The 20826-nt window shown below is 23.7% G+C and overlaps 1 protein-coding gene across 1 annotated transcript; it reads left to right on the top strand.

Moving 5' to 3' along the window:
- Nucleotides 1-369: 369 nt before the first annotated feature.
- Nucleotides 370-18611, top strand: LOC112594936. Its single transcript, XM_025339954.1, has 13 exons — nucleotides 370-604; nucleotides 5423-5755; nucleotides 6837-6966; nucleotides 7440-7557; nucleotides 7643-7756; nucleotides 7851-7941; nucleotides 13429-13686; nucleotides 14277-14609; nucleotides 14866-14995; nucleotides 15270-15387; nucleotides 15451-15564; nucleotides 16857-16980; nucleotides 18497-18611. The coding sequence occupies exons 1-13, from the start codon at nucleotides 455-457 to the stop codon at nucleotides 18542-18544; spliced, it is 2061 nt and encodes a 686-aa protein (XP_025195739.1). The 5' UTR covers nucleotides 370-454; the 3' UTR covers nucleotides 18545-18611.
- The last annotated feature ends 2215 nt before the right edge of the window (nucleotides 18612-20826 follow it).

Raw genomic sequence — 20826 nt, 5'->3', positions numbered from 1 at the left:
ATATAACTTATAGAAGTCTGGGCCAGGGGAAACTCTATGTACGTCATTATATCGAGATAAATATAGATAATCTATAATAGTTATTTAATACATAAACAACAACATTATACAGTTGTTGCAAGTGCGTTGATAAATATATATCGTCAATGATATAGTGTCGCAAAAATGATACGACGATGGTGATATGATATGACTTTCACCTATTTCGGACGTGACGTTCATTTCAAGGCATTGGTATAATATTTACTAACTACTGTTAATCCGTTTTCCCAGGAAATAATCGACGTCAAGGTTTACTTGTACCACAGCCATTACAACTGTTCACGTGGGTCTATATCGAACAGTGAAGTAACTACTGATATTCTTGTCCACTATTAAAGTGTCGACCGTGTACGCTGAAACACGTACATTTAGCGAAAAATCATAATCGTTTATCTTGTAGGTTACATATGTCATGTCGTTCAATAATTTGGCGCCCAACCCGTCGAAGATCGTGCTCCAGCTAATAGTATTTATTTTTCTGTTGGTGCCGGGAATTTTGTGGGCAATTTTGAAAAAATTCATACCGGTGAAGCCTAAATCCGTTAAAGAACAAGTCGTGTTGGTGAGTTTATGAATATTGAATTTTTATTTAACTCTGACTTTAAATCCATCTCAGCGAATTTTCGCAATTAACGATACACATATTATTTGTTTGTTTACCACGAAACGTGAACTGTGAGCAGTAACGGTACCTAACGTTATATGCATAATAAAACATTAAATAAAAATAATATATATAATATATACAACATTATAATATAACAAGCTGACCCGGCAAACGTTGTTTTGCCATATAAATTATATCTAATGAATATTTTGATATTAAAATAAAAAATAATTAAATTATTGTGAGAGGGAATGTCGTATACTAGTGAATGACTGAGGTGAATGGAACACTGTGAATGATGACAGCCCATAAAAATAACAAAACACCAAATATTCTCACCGCCCATAAAGTAAATTTGTAAAAATGTATGTAGTTCGTTTGGCATTGGTAGCAATGAGCCCACTCTATGATAAGCTTGGCCTTTGATTTTGAATATTGAATTAAATTTTTGACCATTTGCAGCATTATTTTTAACTATTTCTGTTGCTCCGAACGATGTCATTTGGAAACATGAATTGAATGTTCGAATTGACTTCAGAAACAGGTTAGAATCTAGATCCGTATCGATAAGTAAACCGTTCAATGGTTCAGGTGGTGTTTCAATTTCCGGTAGTTGCACTTTTCTTGACGCGCAACACATACCAGCTGGCTCATTTTTGAACTTAAGCGCATTACATTGCGGACATTCCTTGTCCATAGCACCAATATCTACTTTCGAATGAGCATAATATTTAATATCGAGCCCATACTCGAATGCTAGACGAAGGAATGAATTGGATGTAAATGCTCTATGTACTTGTTGGCGTTGTCGGTCATTTGCTCTGCGTGTGTCAACTACGATTTGACGCGCTTCTAATCGTCTTTTTTGATTTTGTTCAACTTGTGCCTCATGCAATCGCACCATGTTTACACGTACATTTTCATTATTCGGTTGTGCTTTTCTATCTCGCATGATTGTACTTTTGGTCGTTCGACGGGCCAAATCAGACCCCTTGCGTCTTGCTGGCATTGTACAAAATACACAAATCGATACAATTAAAGTTAATATATGTGATTATTAACCTTTCTTATAAATGAGAAAGAAAGCTTATTGTGTTGGACCGACCCATTCAACGGTCGAGTCGTTTTTGATGAATTCGTTAAATGCGATAAATACGCGGTTGTTTAATATTATGAAAAAATATGGAAACGTACGTAAATAATTGTAAATATACAATTTATAGTTCCCTGGTAACAACTGTTGTATATTATTATGTTTATTATTTTTATATTTTATATTTTATTTTTTTTTTTATTTTCCATCACCGATATCCAACAGTTGTTATAAATATTTATGGTGAGCCACCCTTTACACCTAGGGGTATGAAAACTAGTTTAAATCACTCTCTGAGACCTATTTAATATCCGCAATAGATATCATGAAATTCGGTCTAGCCGTTTTGGAGGAGTTTGGTAACAAACATTGTGACCGGTTGGGGTGAGTCACCCTTTACACCTAGGAGTATAAAAAATAGTTTACATCACTCGCTGAGACCTACTTAATATACACAAAAGATTTCATGAAAATCGGTCCAGCCGTTTCGGAGGAGATTGGTAACAAACTTTATGACACGAGATCTTTATATATTAGATATTAGACATTGCTCATAACCACGGCCGTCGATCATCGTCAATGATTAAAAGACATGTAAAAAACTAAAACTAATTAATGGCCAAAGAACTTCAAGGTGACTAAGCATTTACAACTTATAAGCACTTGGCACACACGCAACTATATACGCTCAAGGTAACATACGTTGACCGATCAGTTTACGGATCACTCACTAATTGACGTTTTTTATTGAATTTAAATTGTTTTAAATAATCTTTTATAATAATTTATAACTACTATATTGTAACTATCGTGAATCATTAAAGTAGTTGCATTGTCGCAAGTTGTGAATTCGTCGACAAATGTATACTTATACTCAAATACATATCAATATATTATTTTAAGAATTTTAAATGTGCTTTCTTTCGTAATTCTATATAGAAGGAGAATAATTTATTTTGATGTGAATAAATAACTTTAATTAACAAGTGAATTTTATAAAAGTAAATATTTATTACTCTGTAAAGTCAATAATAACAAATAATATATTTTTATAGTACATAATTTCAAATCATTTTATAAAATTATATTTTTACCATTTTTAATTTTAATTTTTTTATATTTCTACTTTTGAAACGATTATGGCATATATTTTTAATTTTATATTCTGAAACAAAATATTTTTTTTAGAATAACAATAACATTTTTACAGTAGTGTGGTTTGATAGAACTACATTGTTTATGATGAATCGTTTGAAGAAAAATAATAACACTACTGGTGAATATTCATTGTTTTGAATTTCTAACTAACAAATTATTGGTAATTTTTGAAATTTTAAAGAGTTTGTCAAAATGTTAACTTTAAACGCTTAAAAAAATAAAAATGACTAATAAAATATATTTTTTAATTGGAAAATTAAAAACTTATTAAGATATTAAAATTAAAATTTTAAGTATCTTCACCCAAACATTTATACGAAAAAAAAAAATGAAAATTTTAGTTATTGATGAATAAAGTTTTAAAAAGAGTAAAAATATTTTAAAAATTATATCACGTATAGAAAATTTAACCATTTGGTAACAATTTCAAGTATATCAGTTTTTTTGTTATTCCTAATTATAAAGCAAAATATTGAATGTTTTTACATTTTACTCTAGAAAATACTTATTAAATTCAATGTTTTATCATAAAATATCTCCAAAGTTAAAAATGTCATAATATTTACTATCTTTAAAGGTGATAATAGACAGAAAAAACACATTATTGAAAATTTATACAGAATTATGTGCTCAGAATCTAATACATATATTCGTTTAAGCTTTGTGTAAAAACTATCATAAGTTTATTTTTATAATACGTGTTTGATTGAAAATGTAATACACAACAAAATTAATAACATCTGGAAATAATAGAAAAATATCATTGTTTGAAAAATACTTTTAAACATTAACATAATTTGCATAACATGTAAACAATATAACTAGATAAAAATTTACATAAAAAAAAAAATTAAAAATAGCACACAATTAATAGTGACCCAATATAGTACAACGAAAAAAGGTCAAAAAAATGATCAAAGCTAAATATTTTTTTTTTCGTTTGTAAAAATTTTAGTTATTACACACATTATAAAATATATGATATACGCGACATGTCCAGTTCCTTATTAGTCTAGTACAAAAAAAAAAAAAAAAAAATTGTTACATTATCTCTGAATAGTAGTTTAGTTGCTACACTGAGCTGTAATAAATCATAACATTTTAACACTTTTAATTTTTTTTCAAAAGTAATAAAGAATAATACTTGACGGCTACAACAGCATCTATATTAGATTACTTCAATATAGATAAATTTCATCAAAATTAATTCACTTGTTGGTCAATCATAGAACAGCATTTTCACGTATCATAAAAATATTTTGAATTAGTAAGATAAGGCTGTAAATTTTCAATTGTTAATATTAATCAGTTATAAATTTATGATACAAAATATATCATTTAGTTTTATATAATATATTACTTGATAGGAGATTTTAAACATTACATTTTAAGTATAAATTTTCAGATGATAAAACTGGTAGGTATATCGTATAATATGTACATGTGTGTTATATTTGATTTGTTCGTTTACCATCAAAGCACGTTTCGACCATTATGAATGGGTTTCAAAAAACATAACCCTAAATAAAAAAGCATACGTACTTGATGCAAATAAAAGGTACCCTACGTAGGGCTGTTATCTAGATCAAGCTTTTATTTTTGTTCTTTGACAGTGAGGAATATTTTTAAAATATCCTTATGATATTATCACACATATATATGTATATTGTGTATATGTATTTTTTGAACACCTAAAACGAGCCATGGGTGGTATATTTATTTAAATGCAATACAATACGACTGTTCATGATATAAGGAAATCGCTAAGGGTTGTTGTATATACTATATATTTTATCTAAAATAACGAGTTACATAATACGAAGAAATATAGAAAGTATCATGTAGTTATGCGTAATTTTTTATATTTATGAAAACGGAATTGCAATAGTGAAATAAAGTGTAAAAAAATTTAAATTTTATTTTGACAGTTAAGAATATTTTTAATTCGCTTTTTGAGGTATAGTTTGTTTTAATATTTTTTTTATTTTATCTTTTTTTCAGTTTATCATATTTTCTTACAATTTATTAAATAGTTTACTACCTACAATGGTCGTCACAAAAAAAATTATATCAAAACTTGTAAATGATTTTATTGTTTTATCATATAAAATATTCATAAAATATTTTAAATACATATTAATAGTTATTTTCAATGCAATATTAAATGTTATTAATAGTTTTATAATTAAAAATAATGCATAAACTTATAGTAATTTTACATTACAAGTAGATAACTAAGTTATTAACACAGTGAATAAGTATGTACTTATAATAAACTAATAAGCGGAGTAGGTATTATAAATTGTAACCTTAACTATTTTGAGTCTGACTTTTAAAAAGCACTTAATATAATAAAGTGTATTATTTATTGATATTTATGATGATGTATCAAATATTCAATTTATTTTTTAACAAACCGTAAGTATTTATAGCATAGAATTACCTCAATTAAAAAACTTAATTAATAATTAATTGAATAATAATATATTTTTTTAATTTAATTGAATAATTAACTTTTTTAGATCACAGGTGCTGGTCGGGGAATAGGTCGTGAACTTGCGACTAGGTTTGGTAAATTGGGAGCAAAAGTTGCTTGCGTAGATATCGATGAAACGGAAAACTATGAAACGGCTAAAATAATAAAAGATTTTGGTGGCGTGGCCACTAGCTATAAATGTGACGTTTCAAAAAAGGATCAAATAAAAACTCTGCACTCAAAGGTTAAAAAAGATTTAGGCCCAGTTGATATAATCATCAACAACGCTGGCATTGTGTGGGGACATTTGTACATAAACCCCTCAAAGGATCAATTTATCACGGACCAAATCAATGTTAACCTTATGGCTCATATTTGGGTAAGTTTTACATAATAGAAACTTTTTGTTTGTTCGTTCGAATGTTTAACATCCATTTAAAATACCCTAAAACTACAGAAAAATTAATAATATAAGTTATAACACCTTTATATTGTATTTATTCATTTTTATAAAGTAAAAACAAATTATAAAAATAATATTGTTTTAGTGTTAATTAATAAACTAAAAATAATCATAATATAGATATAATATAAAATTAGGTAATTTAATTTTTTAATCATGGTTTGAAAAAAAATATAATAAATAAACTTATCTTTTTTTCTTTTATTGTTTTAACCATAAAAATATTTTAAAAATCAAACTTGTCATACAAAATGAAAAAAAAAAATAAATAAATACCGATTTTAATTTTAAAAGTGTAGAATTGCTGAGTTACATTCAAATAATCAGAGAAAATATATACGCGTGACTAGCTAAACGGTCTTGTCAGCAAGTCTCTGAAAACAAACTAAAATTATAATATTAATAATATCTTTTAGTTATATAAAGATACAATAACATCAGTTGGCAAATGTAACATATTCACTTATAATACTATTCCAACATTATCTGATCATGACGTAGGTACTCAAGTATTCAAATATTTCAAACCAATAGAAAGAATTTAATTACAAGATTAAATGTTGTATAGTAAATACAGACATTTTGATAATCATCGCTAAATAATTTAAATTGTATTAATAATTATTTATATATGTTAAGAAAAATTTCCATTAACTATATTATTGAAAATTTAAAAAACGTTCTAAAACATGGAAAAAAAAATGTTTGCATTTTTTCAAATAAAAAAAATAAAAAAATAAAATAAAAGATACATTCAATTTAACAGTATTGTCTAAAATAAAATTTCCTTTTGAAAAACTATGTTTAAAACCACTTGAAAAAAATGACATCACATTTAAATCCCAACCTTAATTATAAAATATTGTATTACAATCAGTTAGTAGTATTAATATCAGTTTAGCTACCTACATAATTATATACAATAAATGATTATAAAATAACAGAAATTCATTCATATATATTGATATATTTGTTTATTGTTCATATTTTTATACAGATGAATAGAGAAATTCTTCCATCAATGTTAGAGAGAAATAGTGGACAAATCGTAGCTATGTCTTCGTTGTCTTCAATGGCGGGTGTAGCTAATTTATCCACGTATACGATTTCTAAATGGGGTATAAATGGTAAATATTTCTAAAGTTTTCATTATAATTTAATAGATTCAAAAATGTTAACTATCAAAAACGTTTTTGTGAGGTGTTTCTTAAATAGTTATACTTCTTTTTTTAAATCTTCAACCACATGTGTACAAAAATATTGAATACGATGGTTGAAATCAAACGGTCTTGTATGAGTGTTTTTTTTATTCTGTAGCGTTCACAGTATAATGAAGTAAATATCATTGAAAAAAAAATAATGAAATTTAAAAATAGTATGTTACAGTTATTTTATTTCTTAATCAATTCATCGTGTCGTCAATTTCAAACGATTAAAAAAAAAAACTAATATAAATTTTAATTGTTTTAAGACTTACCTTTATGTATTTTTTTAATGTTAAAATAATGTTCTTTTTTCATAGGGTTATCATTTTGTATTTTTTTATTTATAACTAGTTAATATTTTATTAACATTTGCACTCAATGTATGATGTATGTAGGTATGATGGAATGTTTGCATAACGAGTTGAAACTATTCAACTCAAATGTGAAGACCACGAATATATTGCCGTATTTTGTGAAAACCAACGAGAAAGTTTCATCGTTTTTAGATATCAGGTAAAAAACATAATATACGAGCCACTATATTTTATGCTCGTTACATTATATATTGTTTATTAATAACTGGTGAACGTGTGTTTAGATTACCCGAAATACCTATACACATTGCAGGTGATGAAATGATGAAAGGAATACTAGAAGAACGGAAAATATTCTCAGTTCCTGGTCACATGCTCACCATATCAAAAATCATTAGGTATGAGAATAACTTTGTTTGGGCTCTAATCGCTCTTCTAATATGATACGTATGAGAGAAAATAAATGCAATATATCATGTTTTTTTCTTTCAGGCTGTTACCGGACAACTTGCAAACGTTCTTCGACAACATATTTTACACAAGAATTCTTAGAGTACCCGAGGAAGAGATACTTTTAAATAAATATAAACGATAAAACTAGTGTTTGAATTGAATTGTCATTAAATTATTAATTATATTTAAATATTTTTTACATTTCACTGCTTTATTGTTCTTTTTTGCAATAAAATGTATTTGTACTTTGTGATTTTAAAATATCTTATTCGTTTAAAAAAATAAATATAATAATTTAAATTATTTAGACATTTTAGATAACGGCCTGACAAGAAAATGTATTAAGATTACATTTTACTCTATAAATAATTTATTTTTATTAACACATAAAGTTTGTGAACATATATTTTTTTTTTAAGTAGTATGGTCAAAGATCAAAATATATTTATCACGAAAGTTACTCAAAATGGGCGATTTTTTCTATTATTAATTATGTTTATCTAAGCACAGATTATAAGCAAATAAAGACAAGAATCAACTCAAAATAATAATTAACATAGGAGTATTGGCTACATTGGAAATAGTAAATTGACTATTAAATTTATCCTTTAATAAATTACCAGCATCTTGTTGTTCACAGAAATGATATACTAACTATTTTTAAGAGTAAACTATTTTAAAGAAAATGCTTTTTAAATTTAAAATTAAAAATTTAATGGTATACTCGTATTTTATGAATTTTTTTAGTATTTACACGTAATGTCTATGTCAATTAATTAATGTTTTGGTTATTACGTACCTAACTATTAACATTTTTACCTGGAAATCATTTTACAACTTAATATAATATTTATAATCCAAGTCCTTAATAAAATAATAAATTATACTAAATTATATATATAATGTTATATGATGTTAAATATTTTATTTCAATTTCAAACTTTCATTGTTTTTTTTTTTTTTTTTTAATTAACAATATAATATCCATACACAATTTTAGTTCAAATAAAAAAATAAAATTAGTATTTAAAAAGTCAATAGTAATTTTTGCACATACATTTTTTAATGTCTTAAAGTGATAATATTAAACAATAATAAGTTTTTGTTCTAAATAAAATTACAAGGCTAATCGATGCGTGTGCTTTTTTTTAAATTTATCTTGAACAAAGTATTAAGTAAATTCAGTTTTTACATCAAATTTATTATAAAATACCATATGATAATATTTTTTGAGTTAAAAATCGGAAAATAAAATAATAGTATTAAAAATATTACAGTACTTATCTTTGTTATTATTTATAAATTTAATAAAAAAGTGAAATAATGATGTATTATTTGTAATGCAATGCAATACAAAATTAAGAGTATCTTTTGTGGATATCAACTGTTAATAGCTATTTTACATATTTATTTTTTTTGATATGATCATCATGAGTTATGATTTATATAATTTAATTTTATATTATACTATGATAGTTAAACAAAAAGTGAAAAATTAGTTTAATAATCAGTTAAACTTATTTTTATTTTTTTTTTTTAATCAAACAGTATATTTTTTAATTTCTTATAAAATAATAATCAGTAGTCGATTAGATGCAACTAATCATAACATATTTGTTGATAAAATTAAAGCGAGTTCGTTTTCTATATATTTTAAAGTGTCGTAATTTATTAATGTTTCTAAAATCCACTGCAATTTAAGTATTAGCTATCGTCAGACAAAAATGTGCCACATACTCGTTTCATATTTTTATTATTTGTAAAAATATTTCTATAATTTGATCAAACTGATCATTTTACTCGCACTCTTTGTAATTACTATCGTCATAAATTCGATATTTCTCACAACTCTACATAGTTTTTGTTGTATTTCTCTGTAATGGTAAATTCTTGATCTGACAAATACAATTTCGATAATTTATTTAATTTTTAAGACTTGATCAAACGTACGCATTTTAAATTTTTAAAGATTATAAATAATAAGTTGATATTTTATTATAATTCAAAGAACAATAATTATATTATTTTTTTTTCGAATAAATATAATAAAAATTGTGTCAATACTTTTATTAAGTACCTATAATGAACCTTTACACCAAATGATTACAAATAATATGGTATTAATCTCGTTTGACAACCAGACATTACATTGTTTTTGGTAATATGTCAAGACACCTTGAAACCAGACAACATTCAATGATAATACCAGTCCATCTATGGATCGTATTTAATACATTAAACGATGTCATGGATGTAGTAACGAGTATTGGACATTTTATCCCATCGCATTTTCAATGACTTCCTTCTGCAAAAAGTAATCAATTTAATCATTTTTCTCTTTAAATTCAATTTTTGTTATTGCATTAAATAATATCTTTATAACTTATAAATTTATATTTGTGTTTATTAAATTTACTACTTTTTTCAAGTTTTTTATCTATCAATAAATTCCAACCTGATGCTTATAGTTTAGATAATATTATAATCTTTAAGTATGAAAATAAATAAATTGACCATAATTTTAAAATTAATAGCATAAAACGAATAATTTTGCTGAATATTAATTTGCTATGTTTCGAATTAGTTATAAGGAGAGAACACTTCTGGATATAAGTTTATAACGTCTTCTTAGTGTTTACTGTCAAGTGACTGACTCACAGTTTTTATATCATTTTTTTTTTTATTTGAATGTATTGCTTATTGTACATTATGTAATTAAATGTTTTTTTATAACACAAAAGCTATTATTTAAGTATAATTATCAACCAATATTTATAAAATATTCATTTTATCATTATATATATAAACATGACGTTTAATTGTTATTTTTAACAATTATTTTTTGAAGATCAAGAACTTAGGAAATACAGAAATTGCTAAGAATATTAGTATTTGGCTTTTCTACGGTAAATTATTAAAACTAATATTTTGCCAGAAGTTTACCAGAAAAATCAATAATGATAGGTAGTAAGATTCATTAAATATTCTCAATATTTAAATTATATCTCTTTTATGTCTTAAACATACATTAATATTTTATATTATAGGTGCATCCGGTTGAAGCTCTATTAGCCGCATAAAATACATTACTTTCATTATAATTATTATAAATATTTTTTATGTGTTTGCTTAAGCTTTACGGTTATTCATCTTAATAATGTAATTTGCAATATCACAATTGATATAACATTGAAAAAAAAATAAAAAAAACATTTACATTATTTGAATATTTGTGTCTAACAATAAAATTATGGTATACAAGTAATATTTTTATAAGAAATAACAGTTTTTTTTTTTTTTTTTTTTTTTTTTTTTTTTTTTTTTTTTTTTTTAACTAAAATAATTTCGATACTAATACGTTAATCTATTATTATTTATGATGAAGTATAAAATAATTGATTAAGAACTAAATCATAATTATGTTTATATTATTTACTTCAGAATCTCATCGATTAAATTACAATATCAGGTGTAAAAACTATTCGAAGGTTTATAAAAATATTGTAGAAGTGACTTCGATACATTGAAAAAATACTAGAAACGATCATCTAAGTAATTATTGTAATTATAATATTAATATATTACTATAGTAATCATTATTATTACAATATTCATTAATAGCAAGAATTTGTATTCATTTTATTTTTATCTAAACAATATAAATATTATGTAATAATTAATTACAAATTATTGTAATATTATTCCATGTATTTTCCTATTGAATACATTATTCAGGTTTAATAAAATATAAATAGTAGTATTGATTTAAAGTTTAAACTATTTACTAAATATTTTTTATTTAAATATAAGATAATAATATAATATTTATAGTTTTATGATATCATATAATATTGTTGCATAATTTTAATTAAATCGATTATCTAGATTTAAATAAAAACACCTACGTATTTATTCCATAATCTCATCATTATTATATACCCAGCTCAAAAAGGAATGTCTAATTTGGAATGTACCAAACGACCAGTTGAGAGTACTTTTAAGTAAATTTGATTTTTCTATTTAATTAAATTTAATAAACTAAATTATTATTAAAAAAAAAAAAAACAAAAAATAATAATTAAATACTGTTATAATTATTAATATTTATTTCAATTGTTTTTATAAAAATATCAAAAAGCATCAAGAATAAATAAATATTGAAAATGTATTAATGTTTAAGACATTTTATCAATTATTAAACTGAGTATGTACTTATTCGTATTTAACAACGCCATAATAATTGCTGGTTACCACTATTGATTTTACATTTAAAATTATTAGTTTTTAATGAGTATTTTCCTTTAGTTAGACAAGTACACCAAAAACGTACATAAATAAAATCCTATTGCTTTCAAAATTATAATATTAATAGTTCACAATATCCAATAAACTCACTTTCCTGTAAATAAATTTTACATGTAGTGTACCTCGTCATTTAGATATTATTACTGTATACGTTAAATAAATAAATTGTATAAAAATACGATTTTCAACCATCATCAAAATCATTGTGGGTGATATACTAATAAATACATATACTCATGATAATTTAATTTTGTTTATATTATTATGTTGTTAGAATGTATTAATAAATATTATTAAACTGTTTTAATTAATTTCATAAAAACTGATGCGACCCTGGAATTGTTATTGATTATACGCGTCAAAACTACAATTTTAAATAATAATTTAAAAAATTTATCAATTATTTTTGATATTTTTTTAATTACTGTAAAATAGTATGACAAATGTTTATTATATTTATGCGTTATTCAACTTAGAAAAAAAATCATTTTTATCATTGATTCAAAACATACCAAATAATTTTTAAATATAATTTCAATACATGATATACGTAGTATTAAATATATTATATAATATGTATACATTTTGAAAATTTTATCATTTCTAGTGAACGACAACATAAATATTTTGTAAAATTTTTAGGCATATGTTGTTATTCTTTCAGAAACTAGTGTTAATAATCCCATTTTGCAAAGATTTTTTTCTTTTTTTTTTTAAAGTATTGAAAATGTTCTGTTTTTGACCTTGAAATTAACATCTAAATCTATTAACAATCGATAAAAGAATTGAATATCAAAATATTTTTCTAAGTCAGATGTAATGACAATCACCAAAAAATCATCACGTATTCACTATTTTTTTTCAACGATCAGTATCATAATAATATTTTTAGTACTTGTTGGCACGCATAAATAAGTTTTAAATAAGTTCAAATTACAATAATTACAATACTAATGTGGTGTATAATACTTATGACGAAGCGTAACAATTTGGTGTCAGAATATTAAATTTACTGTTTTTGAAACGTTAACATAGTTCATTATATTTATTAAATACACATTTTTGGTGTGACATTGAACCAAGTACACAACTACAAATAATAAAAATAAAATGTCTTACCAAGTTTTTCATTACTATAAAGTGGACATATTTTTGATTAAAACTTTCTAAAAGAAACACAAAATTTTAAAATTAACGTTTTAATTGCAAATTATAAGATTATTTATTTATTTATTTATTTTTTTTTTTTTTATTAACTGAAAAATATTGTGACAATATTTAGTTGTGTTTAGTCGTGTTATCTCAGTTCTAGTATAATAGCTTGCATTTTGTGAAATTGACTCATTATATTTGGGGCATTGATTTTTTAAATAAACCAAACAATATGGGTTTGGTTTCAACATTTTTAAGTTTTTTTATTGATGAGTACAATATACCTTCGGAGCCATTAACATTTGTTTTTGAAATAATAATAGTTGGAATACTCAGCATTCCAAGAGTTATTGGAACAATAATTTCGTATGTTTATTTTCCACCAGAACCAAAAAATGTCGAAGGAAAATTAATTTTGGTATGTAAATATTATTAATATTTCATATTTAAATAAACAAAATATACAAATCACTATCATTGCAAAAAATATTTGTACATTTTAACAAACACGCCAAATGTTAAATATAACATATTTTTAATTAAAAAAAAAAAAAAAAAATACCAGTGATAAACTACGTTTTGATATACTTGTGTATTAAATGTACTTTTTTTTTGAACTAAACTTTTTTTATCGAATTCAAATTTAATATCACAAAATCAATAATGTAACATATCCACTTTAGATAATAGAGGTCAACCCATCTTCTTTATCCACTTAATTTGATGATACTTACAAATATTTAAAACAATATGTAGGTGTATTTTTATTTTAGAACTACTTTTCTAACATTTTTATGTTTCTGAATTTTAATAAAAACAAAGCATTACAGGAAATAACTGATAAAAATGTCATAATATGCACTTTTTATCGTTTCTTAACACGCTCAGTGGTTAATTTTGTGTCATTTCATATATTTTAATACTATTGTTTGTAATGATGTTATAATAATATTGTTCAATGTATTCAGAAATAATACCGTGTAACAATGCCTATAATTTACGTTCTAGATTACAGGGACCGCCCGGGGAAACGGCCGTGAACTGGCCATACAATTTCATAGGTTGGGAGCGAAAATTGTGTGCGTTGATAAAGACGAAGTGGGCAATAATGAAACGGTCGATCGGATCAAGGCGGAAGGCGGCCAAGCAATAGGATTTAAAGTGAATATTACTGACAAGGAGCAGGTAATGATGATGCACGCGGCCGTAAGAGATCAAATGGGCCCCGTAGACATTCTCGTTAACAATTGTGCCGTTATCGAAACGACATTATTTGCTAATCCGGAAGCTGACGACACTATATCGGATATATTCAATACAAATTTACTGGGCCAAATTTGGGTACGCAACACTTCGATTTACTAATACTTATTTATATACTTTTATATTAGATTTTGGGTATGAGTGCACTAGTTGAATTTTTATATCTATGGCCAGAATTTGAAAAATTGTTTATTCAGGAAATTATAAAAAGATTATTGTTTACGTGAAAAATAAAATCTTGATGGGAAAACAAATATTATCGTTTTCTTTATCGAATATCAAAACGTATTGAAACTGAACACGTTCACTTTTTACTTAAATACTGTTTTTACAGGTAATTAGGGAAATACTTCCATCAATGTTGGAAAGAAATAGTGGCCATATCGTAACAATATCATCGATGACGTCATTGAAAGGGCAACCTTTACTTTTTGCTTATACTTCGACAAAATATGCCCTACGCGGTAAATACATGTTATATTTGTTATAAATTTTATTTTAAAAACAAGTCAATATCATATTTATAATAACTGTTAAAATAAGTAAGTTGCTTTATTTCATTTTTTTTTTATTTTAATAAAATGAAATAAAATTAATTAGGCGATAAAAAAATTAAAAAAATAAAGTCAATAATGAATAGTTTTAAAATATAAATTATTAAAACACACGTGTTTATCAGTATTGTTGTATGTTATTTTTATTTACTTAGAGCTTATTAATACTCATTTTTTGTAACAGGTATGATGGAAAGTTTAAGTAGCGAACTTAAATTAATGAATTCAAACATAGTTACTACAACAGTTTGTCCATATTTTATTGCAAACTGCCCAGACAGATCTAAAAGACTAACATTAAGGTATGCTCTATACAAATTATATCAACCACGCCATATGGTTTATAAATAATTTTTCCTATTTAGATTTCCAGAACTACCAGCTGAAGATGCTTGCGAAATGATTATCGATGGAATATTACGTAATGAGCGAATTTTTACAGTTCCTGATTATTACTTTTACTTCGTGCAATTAATAAAGTAAATAGAACCATTTTATTTAAATCTAATAATCAATAAAATATACTTCATATTATGTTCATTTTATAGATTTGACATTAATATGTTTTATGCTTGGGGATCAAAAAAAAAAAAACATTTGCGTGATGAAAAAAATTAATGTTTTTTGGTTTCCCTAACAACGTGTTATTTCGCGTAATTAAATCTAACAGACTGAAATGTTTCTGAGTTCTAACATTTTCTCGTTCAACATTTATAAATACGCACTGTTCCTAACACAAAAAATTACATACAGTTACTTATTAATATAAATAAATAAACCTCAATATCGGGATAGAACATCAGTAATATGTTTTATAACCTGCTATAAGATATATTAATAATTTTATGTTTTTCTCAGAATGGAGGAACAAAAGGTTTATATATGTTTGAAATAATAAAATAAAATATGGATATAAAGATACATATATTAATTGAATATAAAATATGATATGAACAACTGATATTTTTATGATTATTACTATTTTAGTGTATATGTATATGCAATTTAATAATATGATAAAAAGTTGGACAATTAGGTTTCGTAGTGCTGTACATTAAGTGTCGAGTGAGTCACTATTGTGGGTTTGAAATTTAAATTTAATGATACATAGTTGTATACGATAAATGTTTTTGAACGGAAATAGTCTTTCAGCAAACATTACTAAGTATACATCTCATGATATTATGTTCTTTTAAAGTAATTTATTTTATCGTTAACATTATGGTAAGTTGATTAAATTATTGTTGAAAATATTGCATTTATTACATTATTAATATCTATTTTTAATTATAATATACACACATATAAAAATATAATATATTTATTTATTTACACCATACATTATAAAAATGTTATCAATTTTTTAGTCAATACATCTTACTGTAAAGTTATATCATACAATTAATCTAAATGTAATAATAATGTATGTAAAAGATTTAAGGAAACAAACAAATAGTTACAAGATAGATAACTATTTTATTAATAATATTGAATTTGTATAAAAATTCGATTTTCTTTAATTTTATATTTATTTTTTCGATTATTAAAAAAGTACGGAAAATTTTGAAATTTGACCTGTTTAAAGTACAAACTAGACCTAATTTTCTATCCAAAACCACCCTAAAAGTTGAAAATCAAAAGTTTTTACTACTAATTATTGTGTACACAAATACACACATATCTTCATAAAATTAACACATTCATTAATTTTATTTTTGCTACGTTTAAAATCTAAAATATAATTTGACATAATATTTAACTACGGTTTTAGATTTTTGCCTGAAGATTTGCAAGATATGATTTATGACATTATATATACAATCATTGAACCAAAACCGGATGAAGAAAAAAGCATACAAAAATATACGAAATTCGCAGAAATGCATAAACCACAGGTTATTTGGAATAATTTATGTTCTTAAACTTATGAAAGAAAATCACTCTAGCTATGATAAAATTCACAATTTCACTCAGTAAAATGAGTAATAATAATAAAAAAATTAGGTTTCTTGTTTTTTTTTTTCAAGTGAATATATGCAAATTAAATCTACCTAATAGATACTAAATTTTAAAGGCAGAACTTATAAATCATGATAATTCTGAGTTTCTCATTTATCATTATTTATTTTTACATTTTATACAATAAGTTAGGTTAAATAAATAACTTGAATAAAAATAAAAATGTTATCCTATATTACATCTAGTTAAATATTACATAATCATAATAATATTATAAAAATATATAATATACGTTTAATATTTTATTTAGATTGTTTTATCTTTACGTAAGTAAAAACTATATAATAATAATACTATTTTTATATACGTAATAATAGAAATATTATTATTTTTTATTTTTTTATTGATCCTAAATTATTTTAGCATCAGAGGCAATTAATTAAATTATGTTAAGATTACAATTATATAAAAAAATACATTTTTTTATTGAGGTTATATAGATTTAGTTTGTTTAAAAAAATTAATTAAATACCAGATTAGGTTCAAATGCGACATAAATTTGTTGGCATATCTTATGCTCTATTCGATTTTGAATGTACTTTAAGCAGTTTGTGCAGAAGTGCTGACGTTTAAAAAATAATTACTCTTACCTCCAAATAAAACATTTTGAAAAAAAAAAAAAAAAAACTACTATTATATTTATAATGCATCGTGTAATATTTAATGTTTGTTAATTTCAACTTAATTATTGTGATATCATATTTATTAAATTTTAAAATATTTAATAAAAATTGAATGACGTTTGAATTTCAGAAATTTCTTTGAATTACATAAAAATGTAAATTGCTAGATTGAGATAAGTGTTATTTTTTTGAATCTCAATCCAATAGCATACATTATTTATCACTGCTCCCAAAGGGTTTGCATATGACTTTTTTATGTTTACGTATATATATAATATAAATATATATATCTATATATATTTTGCAGACAATTCTATACAATTTCTTATTTTGTTTTGTCAGTTGTAAAATACTGACGGGCTAAACTGTTTAATTTGGAACAAAGCATTTAATATAATTTTAATATCAATGTAATAAATTACCATGAAAAATTTGAAAATTTGAAAAACAATGTTAGTTATGCATAACAGCATAACATACAAACTTCGTTAAAGACAACCATATTACATTTTTTAAATATCTTTATAAATTTTTAAGAAACATTTATATTTAACCATGGTTATTAATTTAAAAATCCATTGTATTTTTTAGTTTATAATAATTAATATTTAACATCATTAAAAACTAAATTGAATCTAATTAAGTAATAAAATATTTTAGTTTAGAATTTAATATCATTAATTAGATGTCTAAATATTTATGAAACATTATTTTTATTATTATACATTTTTTATCATAACTAATACACATAATTATATTTTTATTTCAGTATTCAATGTTTGTACCATGTTTAAACATGGGTAGTGTACCTGATTAATCAAAAAAAATATATCATTATTGTTATTTAAAAATATTGTTAAAAATTATTTATTATTTTAAACCAATTAACAATATATACGTATGGACTTTATTTTTGTAAAAATTGTATTTATTTATAAGGTAATAATATGTATATCATTAATACTAAATATATATACCTTATCTACCTACGATGTTTTAAATGCTAAAATTTATAGTATAGATAGGTAAAGGTAATAGATAGGCTAATTTATAGGCTAGATAAATTTTAAAAATGTATTATAAATTTAAAAAGTAAACATAAAATAATGGTAACAATACTAATAATAATCAAGAAAAAGTGACTTCTGCCAAGATAATACTAAAAAAAAAAGTTTAAAAAGAAATATTTAATGCATGTAGTAATTATTAGTTTTTATAATAAAGTTAATAATATCTGTTTCGTAAATTATTAGATCATTCATGACTTAAAAGATAACTAATTTCATATTAATTGGCTGTGTAGATACTTAGATGATAAACTTGCCCAATAAATTATTGAAGCTGATGTTATTATTAAGTGGAGTACTTTATAATTTGTATATTGAAGAAGGTGAACGAGAATATAATGTTTATATTATATAATATTTTACTTATCTAAATAGACGTTAAAAAGTTGCAATTAGTGAGTGATTAATATAAATACTACAATATATATTTTTAATACTATTCTTAAAACATGATATAGAACCAACTAACTATATAACATATTATTTTAAAATAATAATTTAATTAAATGAAATAAAATTAATGAGTTCAACTTACACTGATGTAAATAATATTAATTTTTATCATACATAGGTTACAATCACAATATTTAATGGGATAAGTCAGTGATTGTAAATTAATATATTTTATATTATACGTTACAAAAAAATTATAGTTTTTATAATATTTAGTTTGTTCAGTACAGCACACCTTATATGTCTATCAAAATAGTAATCTTCTTAATATAGAACAATTAAATATAAGCCAATGTGTTATCAGAAACTGTATTATACTTATTTTATCAACATCCAATGTAATTTTAATAAAAACATAAATATATGATTGATAAATAGATTATTTTTGTTATAATCAGTATAGCGAACTATTATAATATTAATATCAAACAGAAGACAGATAACTAAAATGTACCTAAAATGATAATGCACACTGTGGCTTAGAATAATATCGAAATACATCTGACAATTAAATAACGACAAACTGCATGTCATAAACTATTATAAAGTATGAAATTAAGATAATTATTAAGTCTTAATAGTAACTTAAACAAATTACGAATATTATATTGGCTGCGTGCAATATAGATACCTACTCGTGGATTTAAATTAATTATAATGTGAATGTTATGTTTTAAATTGGCTTAAAAATTAAAATACTAACAAATCAGACTTTAGAACAAAAATCTTGTACGTACTTAATTAGGTGATACTAAAGTATAGGTATGTAGATAACTATATTAAATCATCGGAGTAAACTATAAAATGGTCTCTATTTTCAAATGCTTATAAATTACAATATTAAATTGTATAAATTTATTATGTTTTGGTATTTATTTATCTTGATCAATGATCGATCTGATCTTGAATTATATTATACAAGTTACAATCGCATTAACAATCAATAGACCATTTATCTTGAATGACATATGCACTAAAACGTGTTTATCTTATGCCGTTTGATATCAAAATTCATTAACATGATACTCGGAATATTAATTCGCATATTATATTGTCAACTGTTAAGACGAAAAAACAACGTCGTGTTCTGGATTTTAATGTGAATTCATAGTTTTTCGAAGCTCTAACAGTGCAAAAAACTCTAACACACCCATAATTCTTATTTTCGTTATTCGTTTGACCGTTTTAGGTTGTAAACGTTTAACGGATTAATTCGACGTTCTTATGGATGCTTAACAAAAAAATTACCGTGTACATATTTTAATTTGTAATATATCATAGTGTTTTGTCATCTATAGGCGCACAACCATTAGTGATTTTATGGGAAGCTCCTCCCCCTTCCGGCGACCCTACTAGAATAAAAAAAGGTCTAAGTAAATAAAATAAATATTCACTATATTTATCAAAACATTTAATATTTATTATAAATACAAATTATTTCATAAATATAGGTATAAAGTATATAGCATATAAGTTTATTTCTCATCGTGTATCCATTAACAGACAAAAGAGAGGTTTGTTTGTATTTAAATATTCAAAATGTTTTTCCCGTCCTTTTGCTGCCCTTGGGACTTGTCAA

This window comes from Melanaphis sacchari, unplaced genomic scaffold (assembly GCF_002803265.2).
Source record: "Melanaphis sacchari strain LSU unplaced genomic scaffold, SCAv2.0 Contig24_pilon_pilon, whole genome shotgun sequence".
Taxonomy (NCBI): domain Eukaryota; kingdom Metazoa; phylum Arthropoda; class Insecta; order Hemiptera; family Aphididae; genus Melanaphis; species Melanaphis sacchari.
The sequence above is the reverse complement of the archived record's forward strand: the minus strand, read 5'-3'. Positions and strand labels throughout refer to the sequence as shown.